Here is a 22,662-nt window from a genome sequence, read left to right as displayed (position 1 = left end):
GAGCGAGATTCAAACTCGTAGTTGCTGACAAGGAAAATGATGGAGGAAATACGAGAAGACGAGCGTGGGAATTTTTGGGTCATGATCGAGTTTGGATTAGCTAACAGCTAAGCCACACACGTGCCAGACACAGACTGTGGGTCTCCTTGTCCGGACACTCTGTGAGTTTTCACCACCATTTCATACTGGCATCACGCAATGACCTCTGAAGAACCTTTGCCAACCACTCAAGAATCGGCTACCAACAGTTCCACCAAGAATACTCCCGCTGAGCCCGAAAATATGGATGCACAAGAGCCTGAGGTAGCGGGTAGCTCCGTCGAAGATTTCGAGGACGAGCAGGAGGACTTGCCTTCTATCGAGGAAGCTATTCAAATGTTGGAGACGGGGGAGAAATTCATCATAGAGAAGCAGTATGAGTATGCTGCTGAGGAGTTGAGTAGAGCCGTGTCTGCTCTGTAAGTACCTTTTTGGAATGTTTCGCTGGTTAATATCTCACAAGGTTGGCACACTTAGGTCTGCACACTATGGAGACGGTGCCCCGGAATGCGCCGACGCCCTTTATCTCTACGGTCGGGCTCTGTACTTCTTGGCTGTTGAAAAGAGCTCCGTATTTGGAAAGTCTGGAGTCGACGACAAAGTTCAGGATCCGGATGAAATGGCAGCTGCTGGTATTTCCCATCATTATCGGTCGTGGAAATAATGTCGTTATTAACCCTTGCAAATCCTTAGCATTGAAAGAGCTCGCAGAAAAAGCCTCCCGGTTTATCTTTGAAGGTGACGGAGCAGAGAACGTCGAAGAGATCCCAGCACAAGAAGCTGATGAAGACGCGGAGGACATGGAGATTGCATACGAAGCTCTCACGGTGGCAGCAACCGCATACCAGCAAATGGACTCGGAAGCGAGCAATCGCCGATTAGCTGATGTTTATTTGTTGATTGGCCACTATCACCTTGAAGGAGGTACATAAGAATCCACTTGTCGAACATTTCATTGCTTTATCTGACTACGACACAAAACCACAGATCGCCCCAGGGAAGCTCTGGAAGAGTATAAGAAAACCCTCGAAATCCGAGAAAGATATCCGGAAATCGGTCATCGCGAGTTGGCTGAAGCGCGATACTACGTTGCTCTCACGTTGGAGGGCACTGGACAGTACCCCCAAGCCCTGGATGAAGTCAAGCGCGCCATGGCGGATATGAGCAAACGCCTTGAGGAACTCAAAGCCATTAAAGCTGAGGATCAGAGTAGTAAGGGCAAGGCACCTGCGACAACCCCTCACGTGGATCAAAGTGAAGAGATCAAAGAGCTGACAGAGATGATAACGGATCTGGAAGCAAAGGTGCGTCTTTTATGTATAAGATGACCAAGATGTGTTGAGTTGCTGATGGCGTCTTGCTTGGATTAGGTCGAAGAACTCCACGCGAAGATGAGCGCGGTGAACAAGGTGGTCGAAGAAGCCACAGAATTGATTCCTTCCCCAGAGTTAAAGAAGGAGGACGGTCCCGTCACAGATATATCTAGCCTTGTCAAAAAGCGAAAAGCACCAGAGGCGGCGACGCAAAATGGAGATGCTAAAAAGACTAAGCTAGACGCTGGTGAGGCAAAACAGGAAGCAGTACCCCTGGACACTAAAGCTGCGGGTGAAGCAAAGGTAGAAGAGACAGCTAAAGATGAAGGGGCGTAGGAATCTGTATATTTTTATACATGACTGTGGGTTGTTTGCATGGATAACAGTTGGGCGGTGTGAATGTCAATAGGTCGCCAATATCAACGACAGATATATTGTTTACCAAACCGCCAATACCAAAAAATACATTAACAAATACACTAACACCATGATCAATAAATCGCCATCCGCCTATCCGTAAAAGAGGAATTCCTACTCAATCTCGGCGTTGACATGCCTGATGCGGGTTCAGCTGCTTCCGCCACCCTTCCAAACCTCCCTACAGCCATCTTCCCCTTCTCAATTGCACATGTCGATAACCTCTCACTGGCGGCCACATAAGCCGACACACTTGCCGAAACCTTTATATCCTCATCTTCCGATTCACTCACATTGACCACTCTAAAAGTCGACACCCCCACCGACGAAGATGCACACGAAGATGCAGACGAAATATCCTGATCAGCCGCCACAACATATCGGAAAATATTGACAACCGCCCCATGCACGACTTTTGTGACATCCCACGCGAAAAATGCCATAGCCCATATACCAACAAGCGAAAACATGACACACCACCACATCAACGCAATGTACACGCCCAAAGGTCCCAAAATCGGGATGCGAGTTGCAAGAGAATGCAACATTCGGAACGCAAGTGGAGCCATGATGGCGCAAATGTACGCTAATGTGATTGCTGCCAGTAATGCCCCAAATTCGCGGGAGGCGGGGTGTGCACGGCACTTGACCAAAAAGTTTGCTATAGCTGTGCGTTTTGACCGGAATATTGTGCCACCTGCTACCGAGGTTGCTAGGGTTATGATGAGCGCAGGGTAAAAGCCTAGTCGTAAGCGGAGAGTGCGAGTCCACGAAGAAAAGAATGGTAAATGGTGCAAGAGAATAAATGTGAGGGTGGAGAAGAGAAAGAGGTGAATGTGAGACGCGGGTGCTTGGGGTGGCGGGCGGTAAAAGTGTTTGGGAGTGGGAGTGGGACTACGGGATGGGGTATAGCTGTCGTCCCGCGTGAAATGGTGAAACACGGTGCTTTGCTTTGCGTCTCGACCGGGGTTGGGATAGTCGGATACTCCGGGTTGGTTGTGATGATTCGGATTCGATTCAAAATCCGCCTCGCTCTCTGTTTGGTTCAAGTCAGTGTACAAGCCGTTTTTCTCCAGTAGATCCTTTGTTTTGTGAACATGCTCATCGGACGCCAAGGGTAAAGTCGAAGACATTTCATCTAGAGGTGGTACCACACCCAGCCCAACATCCTTTGCATCCCTATCCTCATACCGCCCATCCAACATCTCCTCTCTATGTGATCGGTGATCCACCCACTCATCCTGATCCCGCGAACCCAATCTAGATCGAACACCTCGCGGTAAACTAACTGACCGGCCGTGATGCTGTCCATGATGTAGATTACTACCGTACATATTTGGAGGTGGCGATACAGACGCAGACCGTGCACCAACGGGTAACGGCGGTGTTGCACACGAATGCAGATATGGTGACGTTGGCGTCCCCGACGGTTGTGTGGGTATCATTTCGACACCGGATCCGGACGATGCCGATGAACCTGGGCGCGCAGGCGGTGGATAGGGTTGGTAGGCGTTGTAGGGTGAGTAACGCCCAGAGGTTGGTGCATAAGGCGAGTAGTATGGAGAGTACGAGTAGGATGACATCTTCTTCCCACGTTGCGTCAGTATATTCTTGCGTTGATACGCCCAAGAAAAGTTTACTCACCTCTCCACAGTTCAGTGCACGATGTTCCTGCAAAAAAAAGGCCCTAAATGCAAACTCTACACTGGAAATGGGAAGTGGAAATCACGGCGAGACAAACAAAAGGGCAAGCGATGTCTGCTCAAGGGGTTGGAAGTTCACGTGTATTCGTCCCCCGTGTAATGCTTACATAATGCAGTGCCAGGCGATGAGGTTTTCTGCTAAAGGTCCAATTGCACTACCAGAAAGCAAACAGCATCTACAGGAAGGAACTAGTATGCATGAATGGATCGAGTTGCAGGATCTGTAAAGGTTTGGATTCCAGGCAGTCTGAATGACGTCTTCCCCAGTCGAGGTTTTCCATCAGATATCTCGCGCCATCTGATAGACCAGGACCGAATTGCCAATTTAGACCGTGATCTCGAATGGTTTTATCGACGACTTCCATATTGCCAGAAACAGGAGGCTATCAAAGATTGCACTGTATTTTCTAACCGTCAAGAGAGTCACGTCGCATTTGGCAATAGCAGCAGATGGAATAATGCAAAACTCTTGAGGAGAGCATTAGTGGAAGAGCAACTGATGAAACGCTTGCCATCTGCAGTTTTGATAGCTTGTGAGTTGCCAGTCAAATTGGACTGCCTGCATCAATGACACCAATGCAGGTGCCGGTGGGACATGCTTGACATGAATATGACATCCACTGCATAGTCCCGGCAAAGACCAAGATCGGGATATCAATACTTGCACTTGGGTGCCATAGCTCTTTTGTTTATTCTAATTCTTTTCATAGAATAATGCAATCAGACCCTTTTCGAAGATCTTTAATTTTTAACATGATAACATCCTCCGAAAAGGTCAATGGATTTACATCCATTCTGGATGATGCATCCTTGGTGCTTTCCTAAATGCAAAGTGCATAGAAACCGTCATACCTAGTGTCCATAATTTAAGCAACAATGGCGTCCTTAAAAAAAGCCCTGGATCTGCACGTCTTGCAGCAGATCACCTCCCTAACCCCAAATCAAAAACGGATACCCCGATCCGCTTATCTTTATTGCTGACACGGCGAGTTCTGCCGTTTGCAAGCCGGGCGAAGGAATTCATCGCTTTTGCGTCCATTTTGTCAACATCCCCAAAGCGCTTGTGTGCTGTATTTGAAATTTCCGTTTTTTTTCCTGCTTGAACGATCCATTTTGAAAACGAGTAGCGCCAACTTGCTGCCATCAAACAGACGCGTGACTCACACCTGCCTATGGGAAATTGCTTCCACCGAAAGTTGGACGATAAACAAAAAGAGAATAGGCTATTTAAGGACGACGACGACGAACGACTTAAAGTCATTTTAGAACATTTTGAGCGTCGACTTATTTGTTACTTGAACTGAGTGAGTGCTTACTTTGTGTTTTTTGTGAAATGTATTGGAGAAAAAAGGAACTCACCGTGAGCGTTTCGCGTGTAGTGGTTTGTAGGATTCTCGTCTCACTATGAGTTCAGATGAGAACAAGGTGTGTGTGAACAGAGAGAGTGGTTTGGGTGCGAGGGGAATGGGGTTGTCTCTTTGATCTCATTTACTCACAAAAGACTGGCTTTCATAGGCCAACGGAGCGTCCACGGCGGTCCCGCCGGTTACGCTTACTCGCAAAAGATCACTCAAAGAAAAGGACAGAGCTGCGAAAGCACTCGCAAATGGTCCCTTCTTGGAAACTGCTACAACGGTAGAAGGAAAACTCGTCACGCGTGTTTCACCGCCTGGGACGCCGAATGACCGCAAGGACGACCTTCAACCGTCGGAAGCCGGTATTAGAAGATGGGGACGTGATACTCGTCCTCGAAAGAATTCGTTTACCCCACGACCATCGCCATTGGATTGGGAGATGTTGGAAAAGACAAAGAATCCCCTGAGAGGCTTCTTCACGTTGTTCTGGATGACGATGGCGTACTCAATGTCATCGAGTTTGTATCTGAATTGGAGAAAGAATGGACAGCCTGTTGGGAGAGCGTTATTTGCGACCATGTTCTCAGAGGTACGTGTCTCTCTAGTGGTGCCACTTTCAAACCCTTCAAGATCGATTTCTCACAGGCGTCCTCGCACTAGGGATTCTGGGTTCTTCTTTACTCTGAGATGGCACTCATTGCCAGCCTTTTCAGTGTCGTCATTATCGAGAAGCTTTTTATTGCTGGCTGGCTTCCCCGATCTCTCACACGGGTCGTCCAACATCTCTACCAAACTGCCTGGTTCTTCTTTTGTCTTTACTGGGTTTTCCACAACGATTGGACTTGGACCCAGAGTGGTTTCTTCACTCTCCACTCTATTTCCATGCTGATGAAGCAACATTCCTATATGGCGTACAACAACGAGATGTTGCATCGCAATGCGAAATTTATCGAATGCGAGAACAAGATGGACAAGATTGCAGGGAAAATGAAGAAACTGGGGGACGATGCCCCAGAGTTGGAAGGATTGAATGCAGAGTGGGAGGAATTGAGACAAAAAGCACAGGATTTGCAGGTCGAGCTGTGTAAGGGAAATACAAAGTTTCCCGAGAATGTAACTTTTCTGAATTTCATGGATTATCTTTTGGTGCCTTCTCTGGTGTACGAGCTGGAGTATCCACGGACGGATCGGTACGTACCTTAACCAATCAAGGTGTTCTATGCATTTCCAACTCCTAAGATTTGGCATCTTCATTAGAATTCGTCCTTGGTACGTTTTCGAGAAAGGCATTGGCGTCATCGGAATCATAATGATTCTCTACGTTACCGTCGAAAACTACATTTACCCTGTCCTTAACCGCATGGACACACTCACCTTTTTCGAATCCGTCACTCACCTCATCCTCCCTTTCATGGTCTGCTACATGCTCCTCTTTTACCTCATCTTTGAATGCATCTGTAACTGGTTCGCCGAAATCACCCGCTTCGCTGACCGCGAATTTTACGATGACTGGTGGAACAGTGTGACTTTTGACGAGTACGCACGGAAATGGAATAAACCTGTTCACGAATTCCTTTTACGCCACGTTTACTTGGAGAGTATCTCCACATACAAGTTCTCGAAACAAAATGCAACGTTTTTGACGTTCTTCTTGTCGAGTTGCTTGCATGAGTTGGTCATGTATGTCTTGGCGAAGAGAGTGAGGATGTACCTGTTTACGATGCAGATGATCCAGATTCCGTTGATTATACTATCGAGATGGAGTAAATTGAAGAAATATCCAAGGATTGGGAATGCGTTCTTTTGGTGGGGCATTTATTTGGTAAGTCGCACGCTGTAAATATTATCAAAAGTGACATTATTAACCTTGGTTTCCACCTGTTGTATCCAGGGCCCACCACTCCTTGCTGTCATGTACTGCCGTGAATTCTGGACTACCACACAGGCATAATTTCAAAGACCTCATGATGACCGGTTCCGGTTATCGTACTCATGGTGCACTCATAAGGCGCCACACGAAACCTCTCAAAGCCTGCCTGTTGTCCTCATCTGATTTTAGAATCTCATGTATTTGCTGGTCCAACCTCGACTTGTTGGATTCGAGTGAACCCGTTTTTTTTTTCTTTTTTTTTTTTTTTTTTTGCTATTTATTAAAGACCTCAAACTCTTGTAAGAATACGAACAGTACATAGTCTTTCCTTGTTGCTTGCCGACCGGGAAGGATGGAAATTGTTCTGAAATGTTTTTTAGACAATGAATTATCTGGTCACAATGTTTTAACAGATTTCGTTCCTTGACTAAGATCAGAAACTCAAATCATCCGATATTTGATAATATAAATTAACTATATATACGAAAACAGGTGGAATAGGTAGGGAGATATATGCTCACATCAGTTACAGAACAGCGAGACACCATTCTCGCACTTTCCGTAGGTGGCGGACAACTACCCACGTCACTACTGCCCGCAGCGTCATAGCGGTTGCGACGGAAATGCGGATGGCTTGGTAGTACTCCAATTTCGGTCTGGCGTGGGGGAAACCTTGAGGATGAGTAATGCAGAAAGAATTGTGCACAAATGGTAGTTAACCATACCTCTCGGTAACACTAACAGCTGGTTTCCGCTTCACGCGTCCCACGGTCCCTCCAGACCCCGCCCCACTTTGCACACCGCCGTTCCCGCCTGCGCCTAGCTGACGTGCCAAAAGCCCAAAAAACCAATCAATGTCCTTTTGACTGTACCGAGGCGCACCCAATTCTGATAAAGCCACGACGGGAACTTCGCTAGGATCATGACACAAATCAATCAGATCGCTCGTCATCCATAGTGTCAGGCCCCACAACAGGAGCCGGGAGGATGTGGATTGGCCAGCATGGGCTTTAGCTTCCTCTTCTTTACCAAGAACATGAGCGTGCGGAACATGGGGTGTCACTGGTGTTTGAAGGGGGGTAACGATCTCGCCGGCGGTGGTTGGAAGGAGAACCCCGCGGTAACTGTACGAGCCCAAGAGATATGTCAGAGACTTTTCTAATCCTACGTGGATCCAGGTGCGCCATCGGGGTGCTGAGGAACCAGAAATGCCGCCTGCCAGGACGCGAGCGGGGAGGAGGTGACGTGCTATGGGGAAGCTGATCAGTCGCCACCGTCGATTATCGCGGGCAGCTGCAAAGAAGAAGGAGAGGGGAATCCAGTGAATTGAGGCGATTTCTTCCGGCGTGAGCGTTAGAGGGGGAGTGGAGGGAGTCAACTGTAGGTACACTGTACAATGCGATTAGATTCCACAACACGAATAATCCAGATGATCGCAAATAAGGTATATCTACCAAAAGGACATAGAATCATGATCGGCTTTCCGCTAGCTGGTGGCTTGATTTCGCGATCGTCTAATGCACCCAGACAGGCAAATCCTGGCCCTCGCAAATCCAACCCAATTTCCTCCAGGGTTTCTCTTTCAGCGGCTTCCTGATCCGTTTCCTCCGCTTCTGCTTTCCCGCCTGGAAATGCCATCTAAAATATGCGCGGTTTTAAGAGAAGGTTAAATTACAGCAGATTATTCGCGTAAACCTACGTGTCCACTCCATTTGTCGCGCGGATTGACGGCACGTCGGACATAGAGGATTTCAGGTTCTCCGGATTTTACCCAGTCGACTGATTGTATGCAATCAGCTGGTTAGAAGCAGTAGATGGCACGACCATTAAGCCCGTTCATAAAGATTAACACTTACGTTTTAGGAAATCCAACGGGTCTTGTATAGCTGCAAGGAAAGAGTTAATATGATATCTTCTGGCAGCCCCATTTTTGTGTATAAAGGTAGGCCATGCCCCCCACTCATTTCCCTCGGAACGCTCAAGCCCAACAGCTCTTTCCTAGCCCACATCACGTGACTGACAGCATCAGTCCTGCTCGTACTTACAAGCCGTCTCATTGATAGGTCCGACCACTGAATTCGGTCGTACCCGGATAATAATCGCTACCGAGGCTCGTCGTTTGCATCTTTCGGATGACGGTATTTTCTCAGTGGGCAGGATCTGGCAAGGGTCAAAAATCCAATTTCATTAGCTTGCAAGACTTTGAGCTTAATAATAACAGTTCCATGACCTACCTGAGTGTGTCGTATGAGGTTGAATAAATGGCGCTGGGTGCTTTTATCTGTAATGGCACGAGCGTCAGTCAAATTGGCACTGTATTTGCGGTTCATGAAATTAGAAAAAAGCGCCTTCCAAACCTTGCTGTTGTCTGTTCATGTCCTCCAAGTCAAATCGTACACTCTCGCAAAGGCAGGTTACAAAATCCTAGTTTTGCACAAGCATAGATCTGCGAATGGAAAGTGGTGATGAACGCTGGCAAGTCCGCTTGTCCCCAACAAATTGGTGGATCATCGGATGATTACTCGGGATGGTCACAGCTACTCACACGTGATGATACAGTGGTGGCTGTGCATTGCATTTAATCTGAAGCCTTCCCTCTCACAATGTTCATGTAGTCAAATTGCATCCAAATAATCACGTTCGTTCCGCATTTGCTTTTCGCCTTTTCTGTGGGCTCTCCCGCGGGCCTGAAAACGGCTGCGAGTACGACTAGTCAGGCGACACCATGGAAGAGGGCCCAAAATGATGCTTCTTGAATTCACAGAACACGGGCATCTTTTGTGAAAATGGTGGGCACCATGCGATATTGAAACGCTGCGTGAGCTGCGGCGCATCAAAGAACGATTGCAGAAAGACGATGGCGAGCGAAGGCCTTCGCGGACGCCTGGCGCGTGTCTGCATCACTAATACAGCATACTTCAGAATCAATCTATTCAGAAGCCTGTCGCGGCCTCTCGATGGTTGCTGTAGGAAAACCAGTTATTGCTGAAGCTGCGTAATCTTTACTGCCCATTAGTGGAAAGGAATAATGGAACGCTTTCAACCAGTACACTGCGAGTATTCATTGCTCGCTGTTGAATACTAGCGTCGAGCATCTCCAGGCTAATTCTGCTAAGCGTTTTGCCGTATGGTCAGGCCGGGTAGGCTTCCTGACATTGATGGGCATTCTTTGAGTGTGAACGGATGAGATATGCCGAAATCACGCAAGGCATGCGTGGTAGAACCTTTCGCTTCTTGTAAAAACCACGGCATCACGGTGGGACATCACCAGATATTTTGAAGCAAGTGTAAACTGGAAGGCGTTGAGACAGCAATAATCATTCGTGAATAGCGCTGGATGACCGTTAGAGATTTTATAAGGGCCATTAGTGATTATTCATCTGCTGAATATCTGAGGAATCAATTGTCTACTGATGCTTGTTATCCCCAATGTACCGCGTTCACCAGGCTGGAAGCGATGCCCGCGGTTCAAATTGTTAGTGCCTAATTTGTCGAATCTCGGCCAGCGCTTGGCATCTCCATAAAGTTTTGCCATCGCGTTTATCCAAAAATACAAACTCTGCTTACCCTAACAGTACATGAGGAGAATTGTAATCAGTTTGGATACTATGCCATGCTGGCGTAATAAGATATTTTATCTCCATTACGCAACGCTGTGCCGAGGATGTACCGAAAGACATGCATCAAGCACTTATACACAAAACCGTGATCTTTGGAAATGATATCTATTGACTAATCAGTAGAACAATTGCTCGGTCTTTGCCGCAAGGTTTGCTTATCCTGCCTGTTGAGACACTAAACACTTGCCGCATTGTTTATGCTGTGAAAGTTCATGCTGCTGGGAGAAGCCAGACCTTGCTCCCTAAAAGCTCCCCATCTTATCTCAAAAACAAACCCCCAACATGTCCATATGGCGAATCAAAAGCCCTTGGCAAAAAGCAGCGGAGCTTGGATTTAGAGTTAGTCATGCGTATTACATCATGCGGCTTATTTATGGCACTATTACTTCTTTAGGCAAGTATGACTGTTTAAATTATGGCGCAAGTGAATCACATGATGGAATCCGACGGGGGCGATTTGATAAGAACAACTGCGCGCGTTTGGAGCCCCTTGGTTTATCCACGTCTATAAATAGGGCCACCCCATCAGCTTTCCCCCCGTTTCTTTCATCTCTCCATCGCTCATCGCTCTACCCACAACAACCTTTTTTTTTCTACTTTGACCCACTATGCAAATCTTTGTGAAGACTCTTACGGGAAAGACTATCACCCTTGAGGTTGAATCGTCTGACACCATCGAGAATGTCAAGGCCAAGATTCAAGACAAGGAAGGAATTCCCCCGGACCAGCAACGTTTGATTTTCGCCGGCAAGCAACTCGAGGACGGCCGCACCCTCTCTGACTACAACATTCAAAAGGAGTCCACCCTCCATCTCGTCCTCCGTCTTCGTGGTGGTATGCAAATCTTTGTCAAGACTCTCACTGGCAAGACTATCACTTTGGAAGTCGAATCCTCTGACACCATTGAGAACGTCAAGGCCAAGATTCAAGACAAGGAGGGCATTCCCCCAGACCAGCAACGTCTCATTTTCGCCGGAAAGCAGCTTGAGGACGGACGCACCCTTTCGGACTACAACATCCAAAAAGAGTCGACCCTTCACCTTGTCCTCCGTCTTCGTGGTGGTATGCAAATCTTTGTCAAGACTCTCACCGGCAAAACAATCACTTTGGAAGTCGAATCGTCTGACACGATCGAGAACGTCAAGGCCAAGATTCAAGACAAGGAGGGTATCCCCCCAGACCAGCAACGTTTGATTTTCGCCGGCAAGCAACTCGAGGACGGCCGCACCTTGTCCGACTACAACATCCAAAAAGAATCGACCCTTCACCTTGTCCTTCGTCTTCGTGGTGGTATGCAAATTTTCGTCAAGACTCTTACTGGCAAAACAATCACACTCGAAGTCGAGTCCTCTGACACCATTGAGAACGTGAAGGCGAAGATCCAGGACAAGGAGGGCATTCCCCCAGACCAGCAACGGCTCATTTTCGCTGGAAAGCAATTGGAAGATGGCCGTACCTTGTCTGACTACAACATTCAGAAGGAGTCGACGCTTCATCTCGTGCTCCGCCTCCGTGGTGGTATGCAAATCTTTGTCAAGACCCTTACCGGCAAGACCATTACGCTCGAAGTCGAGTCATCGGATACCATTGAGAATGTAAAGGCCAAAATTCAGGACAAGGAGGGTATCCCCCCGGACCAGCAGCGTTTGATCTTTGCTGGTAAGCAGTTGGAAGACGGCAGGACTTTGTCCGACTACAACATTCAGAAGGAGAGCACCCTCCATCTTGTGCTTCGTCTTCGTGGTGGAAACTAAATGTAGCTGCTGAAGTTTGAATCTTGTAAAGAAAACAATATTGCTGAAAGATTATTGATGTGAATATATTTTGCATTGCCTTTTGCTTGTTATTCTTTTTGCGTTGCCCATCCAAACAATTTGTTTGAATTCCCTCGTGTCGCTTTCACATGTTGATTCACAGCGTTTATGGCACAGTCATACTAATCAAGTTATTACATAAGCACCAACCGCGACGGATGTCCTCGCGCTGCCGTTTCTTTTTGACAGTCTTGCATCTCTTGCTTTTGACTTGACTTCCATCTCATTCTTGTCATGTCAACTCCCCTTACAGCCCACCGCTGCCATGTTCCACCTTTATCCTCTCATCCACTGTTTCCAGAAGGTCTTCGCGAGCACGTTACTTTTCTTTTAAGGAAACTATGGACGCTGGAGCTGCCTATTTCGGTGCCAAGTGTCTACACACCGCCTACGGAACACCTTGTCCCGACGTTAAAGTCCACTCTCAGAAAGATTGGAGGGTCTCGTATCGTACAACTTTGCGCAGGGGGCACAGGCATGGCTCGAATAGCCGAAACGCTACTCCGGGAAGCAGAGTCACCGTCACTAGGGAAGCTAGAGATTCTATTGACAGACCCTAACCCGACGAGCCCACCCATCCAGCTACCACCGAGTCTGACATACATTTCCACGCCCATCTTGCCGACATGTGTTCCTCCGAGTCTCACTCCGCCTCCCGCGCAGCCAGATGAATCCCTTCTTCCGAGCACACCGACCACGCCCAAACGAGGGCCCAAGAAAGTGATAAATACTACTATGGGACGGCGGGCGGGGAAACAGGTTGCTCAACATGTTGCAGAGGTGCAACGTGCTACATCCGCTTTGAGGTTGATGGTTGGGGAATTTCATCAGTTTTCGAATGAGGAGTGTAAGAGTATTTTGGAGGATGCTGTCAAGAATGGACATGCCATTTGGTATGTCGATTTTGAGTAATCTTTTTTTTATTCTTGCCTTTCAGTTCTGAGCTACTCTTTCTCTTCAATAGTATTTTTGACAGTCCGCCTCCCACACTCTTCAATCTCTCTTTCCAGTTGACCCTTCTCCCTCTCATCATGTGCTATCTTTCACTCCGATACCCAACACCAGGTCGTCTATTCTTTACATTTTGCACGCCAGTGATTCCCTGTGTGGCTGTCTTGGATTCAGTTGCTGCATCTCTCTCCTCCCGTTCGGAAAAGGAACTCAAGGCCGTCGTTGAGGGGGTGAGCGGAAAGGACAAGTACATGTGGAAGGTTGAGACGGGCAGTATCTTGGGCGGATTCTGGGAGGTTATGTGGATTGTTGGGACTCCCAGAGCGTGAGGAAGGAACGTACGAGAATAATGACACCTAATGGATTGGATGTGTAGTTGTTACAGCGTGGTAGCCTTATAAAAGGTACTGATATGATTACATGGATATACATATTCCTCAATATACAGACTATAATCTTTTGACCACCGTTGGCAAAAAACTGGACGTCACGAGATGGACAAGTCTGAAACAGTTCACACACAATTGATGCCATAACGAATATCATTTACAACCTTGTTCTGGAAAAATATAGACATTCGAGCGAAACCTTTTTTGCCACAATGCAATCTCCCAACGGTCACTCGCATAATATTTACACATGGCGCCGTTCAACTCAGGAACGCTCCTTCCATCCCCTCAGCGAGGATTTCTTTTCCATTACCCCTATCAATTCCAAAGCTGGTCAAAGAGGACCTCCTAAACATGCTCGTCCAGGATGATCCAGTTGCATTGGAACTCGATGTCGCATTGGTGGTGGTGGTCGTCGACGTCGGAATCGAAATAGGAGGTTCAAAGGTTGGAGTAGTGTTTCCTGAGACAGGATAATAGTTGGTGGGGGTCGTAGCGGACTGCTCTTGTCGGTTAGAAGATGTGCGGTCCATCGATTGGATTGTTTGGTAAATGTGCTCCGTTATTGCTTGTAACAAAAGTTATCAAATGGTTTGCTTGTTATGGCGAGACGAAGAGAGTAAAAACGATGCTGCCTTTCCCTTTATATACTCTCCTCGTCAAAGGTGCGCGTGACTCTTGAAGACCTAAAGTGTCCCTTTTTCTCGAGCCCGTTATGCCTTTGCAAAACACAATCCTTTAGAGTGGCGCGTTTGTTGGTTGTGTCATCAGACGTGCTTTCAAAAAGACCGCTACGAAAAGGGATGGAACTCACGAGAACGGGTCTTTTAGGCTTTGGGTTACCAGTTGCTGAGCTTTTGAGTATGAGTATGATAGTCTTTGGGGTTCCGGCGTTACTTGCATAAAACCTGGGTTTCAGCAGCACACATCAGGCCTTACATTGGGGGGAGTTTACCCTTCTTTCCTGCAACAACTCGAATACAAACGCAGCAAAACATGCCACTACATTCATGATAAACCTTACAACGACATAGATGGGATGCGAAAGCTGCAATTACGAACGAATTCTTGGACATTCTGGTTTTACTCTCTAATCTTGCTCTTCAACACACAGCTGTATAGCTTGAAATTCTCCATCTATCCATACAAAACATAAATGAGCTTCATTACATTTACTAGTGCGCTCATGACCATCGGAAACACAACAAGAACCAGCACAATCTTGTTTCGATAAAATCACACTGGTCACCTGTATATCCACCCGTGATGATGCTGAGTTACGACCCAAGGCACATGTCGGTTCATGATTAGATAAGCATGCTCAGTCCGAAAGTCCTCCACTTTCGATTCTTTATTATTCTGTAAAGGACGAATAAAGGAGCCTTTTTGCTGTCTACGAGAGATAACGGAATTGCGATATTTTAAAAAGGCAAGCGATACGCTGGGGGAAAGACGTGATGGGGGGAGGTTTAAAGTGGCTGGACACCACTCCCCTACCTCCCAGATACGTTCCCATCTATATTCTGGATGAAATACTTTTGGAGGTATGACGAGAGTTTGACAAGCAAATTGAGAAGTGTGAGCCAATGTAGACGACAGCAAAAGCAGACAGCAAATTCGATACCGTGCGCGACACGCCAGACATCGGCAGCCGCAGCAGGGTAATGTCGAATAGTGACTGCGTTCAATCTACAGCCATTAGCCTGAACAAGGCTATAAATCCCCAACTGCTCAAAAAGAATTCAAGTCGGAGAAAGCCTTGGGCTCAGCTACGAAAAAAATTCTGCTGTAAATGCCTCGAACAGAGGCGTTTGAGTTCAGATATCACTCCCCGCACAGATGCGGTAGGTGGTTCGTCGACAAAGAGAAGCCTCTCTCGACACCAGGGCTGGTTTTACACAACGCAGCTAGTGTGTCGTGTAATTTGCATCACAGGCCCACTTTGCGGAGGGGCAATTACAGATTTCTATTATGATCGCTATTAGATGGGTTATGACAAAGGAAAGCGACAGCAAAAAATGACAAAAAAAATGGTAAAAGAATAATGACTGACTACATACAAAGTGAGGGTCTTTTAAGTTCTTGTAAATATAATATGCGTTAATATATTAAAACTACGTTATTAAAGCAAGTTGCCCAAGATCCAGGGCCAATATCACCACCACCACGGACATCGTCCGATGCTGGAAACAATAATAAATATTATGCTTTTTTTTAGAGCATTTATTTCCTAGACCGCTAGTCCCAGGGGCAATTGGGGGAACGGACCGCTAAGTCATTCCAAAAAAAGTATCAAGGGCTGTGCTTCGCAACTTTGTCGCCCCGCGTCTTTCAACCCGTCGAGTCCAACTCAATCACCTTACCAGAAATGCCACCGCGACACTCCTCAAACTCGCACTTGCCACGCCGTTGCCCAGGAGCCTTGAACGGGTCCCAAGGGATGTGGATAGAAAGTAGAGTTGAATGGACATTCAGACCGGATCCTCTCCCCAACTCTCAATCTCGCTCATCACTCATCACACTTGCAGTTGCCGATGGGATGAGCCGGGCCCGCACTCTGCAAAACGATTCGGCAACAGCAGAGTCTTCATCAGCATTTTCTGTTCCAAAGGCTTCACGATGGGCGGCGGCTGTAGGTCCCCCGGGGGAGAACAGGAGAGGACATTGTAGTAGGTCGTTGAAAGCACGGTTATGATATGTTTAGCGTCACGTACAATTGCAAAGAGTGTAGATAATAGATGGTGAAAGATATCAGCTTGTAGAGAAAGCAGTGAGTGATGTAGACAATGTTATTTATACGGGGGTTTGCAACTCGTAGTCGTAGAGTCCAGGTTATGCAGCTTGACTGCACCGTAGAAAATTACACTTTGCATTGAGAAGTACCTTAACAACGACATTGAAAGTAAAGGGAAAATGCTCATACAACATTCCCCAGTAATCAGCTACAATGGCATCTCGTAGGCTGAGATTGACGGAGAATTACACATTCCTCATGTTTACGGTTCGCGATCAAGGTTAATTGCGCCGATCCTGTATCTGAACTTGCATTACATAAGCGTGTCGATGCCCCAACGATCTGCCATGTTGAAGGGTTTTCGCACATCCAGATTTCAAGCAGACGATAGATAAAAACTCTTTTACACATCATTCTCTATTTAAGGTCATTCGGGTTGCTCTAAGAAATGCTATCGCGCACCGACCGCGAACGTGGGTCATCCACTCCCCTGTCCATCTCGTCTGGATCTGGCTCGGCCGGATCTTCCCAGTCCAAACGTGAAAAAGATGGGGATAGCAGGTATGTCCCATATAATAAACACCATTCCTTTACAACAAGCACGATCATAACCTCTCATTTGCCAAAGGCAAATTCCTGACAAGCTGCTCAACCGCCCCTCACCGTCCCCATCTACACCCATCAGTACCACAGTTCGTACGTCAACACCCACCATAAGCCTCCTCCCCCCGCCAGCAGTATCCACCCCACCAGCAGCGCAACCTATCCGATTTCGCACTGGATCTAGAAATACCGTTTATGATGTTATGAGGGATCGTGGGTGGAAGGAAACGGATGGGTAAGGGATTATGAAGTGGGTTTCGCTACCGAGGCTTTTGAAGCTGTTGGTGAACAGCGCATTAATGGGGTCTTTACATCCTAGGGATATGGATTGGGACTTTTTTTGGGCGGATGTACATTGGGTTCATGAGACGTTTGATCATGTATATTTGCAAGAGCACCAGCGGATCAACCATTTTAGAAATCACTATGAGGTATGTCAAACTTCTCAGATATGTAGGCACTCGCTGTAGGCATGATGGGCTTATCTACAATTTTATTGGGTCAAACCAAGTTAACACGAAAAGATCTGCTGGTAAAGAACGTCAAAAGAATGATAAAAACCATAGAAAAAGAATACGGCAAAGCCGAAGCTCTCAAATTCGACTTTCTCTCCCCTTCCTACGTCCTTCCCGGTGAACACGCTCTATTCACAGAAGAGTTCAAACGTAACCCCGGCAGCGTCTGGATCATGAAGCCTGTTGGAAAGGCGCAAGGGAAGGGGATTTTTTTGATCAATCGAATATCGCAGATTGCGGGGTGGAGGAAAGACGTGAGAGGGAATGTTCGTGGAGAGAAGGATGGAGAGGACGGGCCCGAGGCGTATATTGTGCAGAGATACATTGAAAATCCCTGCTTGATTGGAGGTAAGGTAACACGCCCTTTGTTTACCACAATGGACAAGGGGGTTCTGACGCTACCTTGAGTTTTTAGGCAAAAAGTTTGATATTCGGATTTATGTCCTCGTTACCTCTTATTATCCCCTGACAGTCTACATCCATCGTAATGGATTCTGCCGGTTCTCAAATACGCAGTTTTCCATGCAAGCCAAGGACATTAGCAACATGTGTACGTAGACAAACGCATGTCAATTTCAACAAAAAACCACACCGCCAACCCTTCATACAACAGATATCCACGCCACAAATGTCGCCATCCAAAAGCATTCACCAAATTACCTCTCTGGCCGTGGATGTAAATGGCTGTTACGGAATTTAAAATTGTATCTGACAACCCAGTACGGGGCGAAAGCGGTAGATGAACTCTTTACGGAAATGGAGGCTTCAGTTGTGAGGAGTTTGATGAGCGTGCAAAAGGTTATGATTAACGATAAGCATTGCTTTGAATTGTGAGTTTTTGGATTATTTTCAAGCTTGAAGTCAACACGAATTGATTACATGTGGTTTACCGATTGCTTTGTTTGTCTCGGCAGGTATGGTTATGACATCCTCATCGACCAAAACCTGAAACCGTAAGACAATTGCGTCAAAAGTCCATTACTCATACGAAGCTGACCTTGCTTGTTTGCACACGACAGATGGGTTCTAGAAGTCAACGCTTCCCCCTCCTTAACAGCCGAAACCCAATTCGACTATGACCTCAAACACGCCATGCTGCAGGATTGTTTTGATGTCGTTGATTTAGAGCGAAGGTGAGCTAACCCTCAATCAGCATATGGTGCTCTTGTGCTGTGTTTGTAACTGGGCGCTATGGTTGCAGACATACAGGCAAACCAACTAGGACTCGTGTCGGTGGATTTGATCTTGTTTACAATGATGGGCCAGTCCGGCATGAGAGGACAAGCAATTATGCGTCGTATTTGGGTATGCTATCATCCATTCTACTTGTTTGCCATTTATCCATCACTGAATTAGTATCTTAGGGTGCTACCAACCCATCCCACGAGCTCCACGAACCAAAAAACGGTTCGGAAATGCACCGGGACCCCTCCCACTGACACCTACTTGCGGGAAGAATGCTTCTGGGTCTGGGAATGGATTGGCGTCAGGAGGACCGCGATAGATTGTTGCAATAAATGAGTGGATGGAGTATTTCCAGACTATCACACAGAGATCTCTTATCTTCTCCACATATGTCCTCAGGGAGACCAATATTCACATCAATGTCTCTCACCCTGTATCCACAAGGAGCTGTAACATCGGCAAAGCAGCAGCGGCAATGCAATTCAAACCTCTTGTCATTAGATTTCATCAGTTTCTTTTAAATAACAGCATTTTAACTAACATCACACCACTCTGCCCACGTCATCATTTCCACTTGGGCTTGACCCCATTCTCCTCTCCACTACTCGGGCTCCGGCTCCCATCCCCAGAAGCTTTCCTCCTGGTCGAGGACCTCGTTTGTATATTGCTAGGCGGAACAATCATAGTGCGTCGCCGTCTAGTATTCGAAGAAGCCGTTAGTATGTCAGTTGGTCGGGGAGTGGTTGGTGACGGTGCAAACGATATGCGAGAAGGCTTATTGCGAGTGCTGCGCCTTGTTGACTGGCTGCTGTTTTCTTTGCCTTCGTCCTCAATAGAGGTCCGTGGTGGTGTTTTTCGAGCTTTTATGATGTTGCGCGACCTAGTGCTGGGACTGGCATTCGAGCTGGTGTCGGATGCGCGGTTGGCTTTGTTGCCAGGACTGCATCCTATTGAAGAGGTAGTGGCTGTCGGAGACGGTGCCATCGGGCCTGGAGGGAACTTATCTGACGGGCAGGAGCTCGTCACACGTCGTGCATCATTATCAACACCTTCCCGGCCCAAAATTCCAGCAGGTAGAGGAAGCATGCTTTCTCTTCTCCCTGCTGTCTTCATCACCGGAATAAGTGACTGTCGTGCTCGTCGCCGCGATCTACGATGCGGACTGGTACGTATAGGTCCGCCTGTATGTTGATGAGATTCGTTCGTAATATGGTGATCCGGCTCATCTGCACCGAGACTATCCATTTTGTCGGTGCGAAAAGCCGGAGGCGGGGGTGGTTTTCCAAATTCAGCCGGGGTCAGTATTGATCTCTTGGGTCGGGCAAGGGGAGTTACATCATCATCAAACGCTTCTGGCAGCTTACTATGTAATCTGGTGGGGGTGGTAGATGTAGAACGAATATCTCGCTCCGGCTTGGTATCACCGCGCCCGCGCACTTTCTTGGCAGTGGAATCTAATGAGGGGCTTCCACCCCGCTTGTGAGCCTGTGGAGTTGCATCGACATCGTCAACATATTGCTTCGATGGCAAAAGTTTTATTGCAGTTGCTGGAGTGACTGCATGTCCCGCATCTCTATCTGGCGTGTGCTGTGACGGTTCTTCTGCGGGTGTTTGAGGAGCAGGGGTAAAAGATCGCGCAACTTCTTCCATCTCCTTGTGCAGGTACGAATTTCGTCGTTTTGCACGCCTCAGTCTCCCAGATTCCTCACCATCACTATTCTCCACTTCAGAATCACTACTTTCAACGTCCGACAGTTCCGATGTTTCCGAGCTGGTATCCCAATCGAGGTCCACTGTCGGGGCTTCCGTATTTTGACCAGCTAATCCTGTCAAATCGCCACTTGCATTCTGTGCAACCTCTTCAACTAATGCCACCACTTCCTCACCAATCATGTCTGAGTCTCGGGCAGTGTGGGTGATTCTCATCAGGTCCGATATGATTTGAGCATTCTTTGCCACTATCTCCACTACGGTTCGAGACTGATCCTCAAGTGCTCCTTGGTAGGCCTCCACTTGTTTCATCAATAGAGCGTTCTGAGCGCTGAGTTTGAGAAGTTGAATCTCGACTCGTAGTGTTTCCCGCTGCTCCGTCGATAACTTCTGGCCGCCGCCACCTCTTTCAATCTTATCAACTTCTGCGTTATGTCGTAGGATGCCTAATCGTGCCTGATTTGCATTATGTCTGAGTCCAACGTTTGTAGCATGGGTGGCTTCGATGACGGATGTGATCTGTTGCCGGCAGAGTGAAAGGCTGTCTTCATTCGCTGCATTCTGATCCAGTATCGTGGTAATAGCTTTCAAAATGCTTAATTTTCGCTCATTCTTTTCCACTTCAGCCAGAGCTTCACACCTCTCACTCTCCTTTATTGCCATCTTATCGAATATTCTTTGCACCTTCCGCATGATCATCTCGAAGATGTCGGTTCGTATTCCCGGTTCTTTGCCGTTTTCTTCACCTGAACTATCTCTAGAGGCTTTTCCCAACTGCTGCCTCAAAACCTCAACTTCCGCCTTCAGCTCTGAGATGATTTTCGGATATTGAGCCAAATGCGCCGTAACATCGATTGAATTCTGTTCAACTTTTGTTTTGATGTTTTTGGCGCGGTTTGCGTATTTTAATGTGTTGTGCGTTTCGTCGTAGTGGAAACTAGAGGGGCTGATATTGGTGATCATGACTACTCGGCAATTCCCACCAAGTGAATACTTGAGGAGGCGGGTAAGCTTCGAGTCTCTATTAATGCAAGCGGCCGCGTTAGCTGATCGAATATTGCTGTTTACCTGGAAATGATGTGCACCAACCTGTAAGGAATGTGGTTGGGCCTCTCACTGCATAAAGCATTAATGCAATTACCGAGTGCCAGCAGGGATCTATGACGGACTCATTCATGAGATATGTGCGTCCTGATAGAAACTGAAACAAGCGCAGCAAACCTGTTTATATTTGCACCCTCAAGTAACCGCTCTCCTTTGTTCTTTGTTACAGATGCACGCTAGAAGTCTTGTCAATAAAACAGCTCCGCTCATGGGAGATCATTCCTTCGGAATTGTGCGCATACCTCACTTCCAGCAAGATCGATAATGCTCAGCGTTGCCATCTTGACGCTCGCGTTAACACCAGCGGCTCTATCTCTCTGTCGAATATGGATTTGCAGCACGGCGTGACTTCGCGAACTGACGGCATTTGCTTCAGTCGGTGCCCGCGTTCTATTCTCATTGCCCTTGATCAACATCTGCATAACATCATCCACATTTTTTGGTCGGTGTTCGCTTAACCCTGCAACCACCACCCGATTGCTGCCGTCATCTTCCCGAACATCGAGTGATTGGTTCGAAGGAGATGGACAAAGCAAATCGCGAATGGTCTCATTGTACACCTCTAGATAAGACAAGGAAGAGTCGACGAGCTGTTCCGAGGATGCATTGTCGATGCGGTGGAAGAGCTCCCGCATGGTAAGGAAAATGATTCCCGGGTCCTGGGGTGTTCCTGTGATGGTATGCGTCTTGCCACACCCCGTCGCACCGTACGCAAATACTGTCGCGTTGTATCCATTCAATACGCCATCAATCAAAGGTTGCGCTGTACCCTCGTAGACCTCTTGCTGCGTGGCTGTTTCGTTGAACACCCTGTCAAAACCATAGCGGATCTCTTTGTGTCGACGCGAGCCGTGGTTGTATGTCCGCGTCTGGTTTCGTGAGTTTGGGTCGACGGGATCTATGCAAGGTAGGAGAGCGTGAGCATACACAATCCTGAATCGAATAGAGAGCGTGTCCAACTGAAATGCCCTCCTGTGCTAACGGAAATTGTATATACCAAAAACGAGGATGCGATCGTCCACGACCTGCACTATTCTTCGAAGCCCCACATCGCCTGTGGAATCCACAGCAGCCTCAAAAAACGGACGGACTCGAACTGCGACTGTGATGGCCGCCGTGCCCGATGCGTCGTTGGCCATAAACGCCTGCCAAAGGAATGTAAGATTTCGGGTGAAAATGCTGAAGAGAGCAGACGCGCTTCAAATCAGATGAGGCTTGCACTTGTCCAACTCTCCGGACAAATATTGTACGGAACGATACCTTGTCGTCCTGCGTCTAGCAATTATTTCGTATCATTCTTTTTTAATGTCAATACTGTTGTTCATCAGGAATGCGTGCAA

The 22,662-nt window shown here is 47.4% G+C and overlaps 10 protein-coding genes across 11 annotated transcripts; 7 read left to right on the top strand and 3 right to left on the bottom strand.

The window, feature by feature from the left end:
- Positions 1-198: 198 nt before the first annotated feature.
- On the top strand, positions 199-1,869 carry SPPG_06231 (uncharacterized protein; the record flags this gene model as incomplete). Its single annotated transcript, XM_016754439.1, has 5 exons — positions 199-458; positions 517-671; positions 733-963; positions 1,027-1,343; positions 1,410-1,869. 5 exons carry the CDS (start codon positions 199-201, stop codon positions 1,686-1,688), a joined length of 1,242 nt encoding a protein of 413 aa, XP_016606581.1. The 3' UTR covers positions 1,689-1,869.
- On the bottom strand, positions 1,687-3,501 carry SPPG_06230 (the record flags this gene model as incomplete). 2 transcript variants are annotated; one of them, XM_016754438.1, is made up of 2 exons in its annotated part: positions 3,414-3,501; positions 1,687-3,352 (listed from the first exon to the last, which is right to left on the bottom strand). In XM_016754438.1, exon 2 carries the CDS (start codon positions 3,350-3,352, stop codon positions 1,844-1,846), a length of 1,509 nt encoding a protein of 502 aa, XP_016606580.1. In that variant the 5' UTR covers positions 3,414-3,501. The 2 variants fall into 2 exon arrangements, with proteins under 2 accessions (XP_016606580.1, XP_016606579.1); XM_016754437.1 differs by having other exon boundaries at positions 1,844-3,355; positions 3,414-3,436.
- A 141-nt stretch (positions 3,502-3,642) lies between these two features.
- SPPG_09359 (uncharacterized protein) lies at positions 3,643-4,143 on the top strand. The gene has a single exon (XM_016757518.1). The coding sequence runs from the start codon at positions 3,675-3,677 to the stop codon at positions 4,041-4,043; it is 369 nt and encodes a 122-aa protein (XP_016606578.1). The 5' UTR covers positions 3,643-3,674; the 3' UTR covers positions 4,044-4,143.
- A 492-nt stretch (positions 4,144-4,635) lies between these two features.
- Positions 4,636-7,169, top strand: SPPG_06229 (uncharacterized protein). Its single transcript, XM_016754436.1, has 6 exons — positions 4,636-4,776; positions 4,852-4,897; positions 4,988-5,416; positions 5,488-6,017; positions 6,085-6,649; positions 6,719-7,169. Exons 2-6 carry the CDS (start codon positions 4,877-4,879, stop codon positions 6,776-6,778), a joined length of 1,605 nt encoding a protein of 534 aa, XP_016606577.1. The 5' UTR covers positions 4,636-4,776; positions 4,852-4,876; the 3' UTR covers positions 6,779-7,169.
- Positions 6,968-9,199, bottom strand: SPPG_06228 (uncharacterized protein). Its single transcript, XM_016754435.1, has 8 exons — positions 9,055-9,199; positions 8,932-8,978; positions 8,743-8,857; positions 8,554-8,583; positions 8,397-8,476; positions 8,152-8,335; positions 7,423-8,086; positions 6,968-7,353 (listed from the first exon to the last, which is right to left on the bottom strand). The coding sequence occupies exons 1-8, from the start codon at positions 9,071-9,073 to the stop codon at positions 7,224-7,226; spliced, it is 1,269 nt and encodes a 422-aa protein (XP_016606576.1). The 5' UTR covers positions 9,074-9,199; the 3' UTR covers positions 6,968-7,223.
- A 1,621-nt stretch (positions 9,200-10,820) lies between these two features.
- SPPG_06227 (polyubiquitin) lies at positions 10,821-12,163 on the top strand. The gene has a single exon (XM_016754434.1). The coding sequence runs from the start codon at positions 10,926-10,928 to the stop codon at positions 12,069-12,071; it is 1,146 nt and encodes a 381-aa protein (XP_016606575.1). The 5' UTR covers positions 10,821-10,925; the 3' UTR covers positions 12,072-12,163.
- Positions 12,164-12,326: 163 nt separating this feature from the next.
- On the top strand, positions 12,327-13,545 carry SPPG_06226 (uncharacterized protein). Its single transcript, XM_016754433.1, has 2 exons — positions 12,327-13,024; positions 13,096-13,545. The coding sequence occupies exons 1-2, from the start codon at positions 12,366-12,368 to the stop codon at positions 13,409-13,411; spliced, it is 975 nt and encodes a 324-aa protein (XP_016606574.1). The 5' UTR covers positions 12,327-12,365; the 3' UTR covers positions 13,412-13,545.
- Positions 13,546-15,021: 1,476 nt separating this feature from the next.
- On the top strand, positions 15,022-15,503 carry SPPG_09358 (uncharacterized protein). The gene has a single exon (XM_016757517.1). It carries the CDS (start codon positions 15,136-15,138, stop codon positions 15,454-15,456), a length of 321 nt encoding a protein of 106 aa, XP_016606573.1. The 5' UTR covers positions 15,022-15,135; the 3' UTR covers positions 15,457-15,503.
- Positions 15,504-16,536: 1,033 nt separating this feature from the next.
- Positions 16,537-18,865, top strand: SPPG_06225 (uncharacterized protein). The gene is made up of 10 exons (XM_016754432.1): positions 16,537-16,766; positions 16,834-17,043; positions 17,128-17,239; positions 17,320-17,671; positions 17,739-17,873; positions 17,937-18,153; positions 18,238-18,276; positions 18,343-18,456; positions 18,525-18,628; positions 18,688-18,865. The coding sequence occupies exons 1-10, from the start codon at positions 16,654-16,656 to the stop codon at positions 18,825-18,827; spliced, it is 1,536 nt and encodes a 511-aa protein (XP_016606572.1). The 5' UTR covers positions 16,537-16,653; the 3' UTR covers positions 18,828-18,865.
- A 119-nt stretch (positions 18,866-18,984) lies between these two features.
- SPPG_06224 (uncharacterized protein) lies at positions 18,985-22,514 on the bottom strand. Its single transcript, XM_016754431.1, has 5 exons — positions 22,320-22,514; positions 21,565-22,220; positions 21,440-21,498; positions 21,308-21,376; positions 18,985-21,239 (listed from the first exon to the last, which is right to left on the bottom strand). The coding sequence occupies exons 1-5, from the start codon at positions 22,459-22,461 to the stop codon at positions 19,073-19,075; spliced, it is 3,093 nt and encodes a 1,030-aa protein (XP_016606571.1). The 5' UTR covers positions 22,462-22,514; the 3' UTR covers positions 18,985-19,072.
- Positions 22,515-22,662: the final 148 nt, after the last annotated feature.

The sequence above is a fragment of the Spizellomyces punctatus genome, assembly GCF_000182565.1.
Source record: "Spizellomyces punctatus DAOM BR117 chromosome Unknown supercont1.11, whole genome shotgun sequence".
NCBI classification, from domain to species: Eukaryota; Fungi; Chytridiomycota; class Chytridiomycetes; order Spizellomycetales; family Spizellomycetaceae; genus Spizellomyces; species Spizellomyces punctatus.
This window is presented reverse-complemented; position numbering and strand designations above follow the sequence as displayed.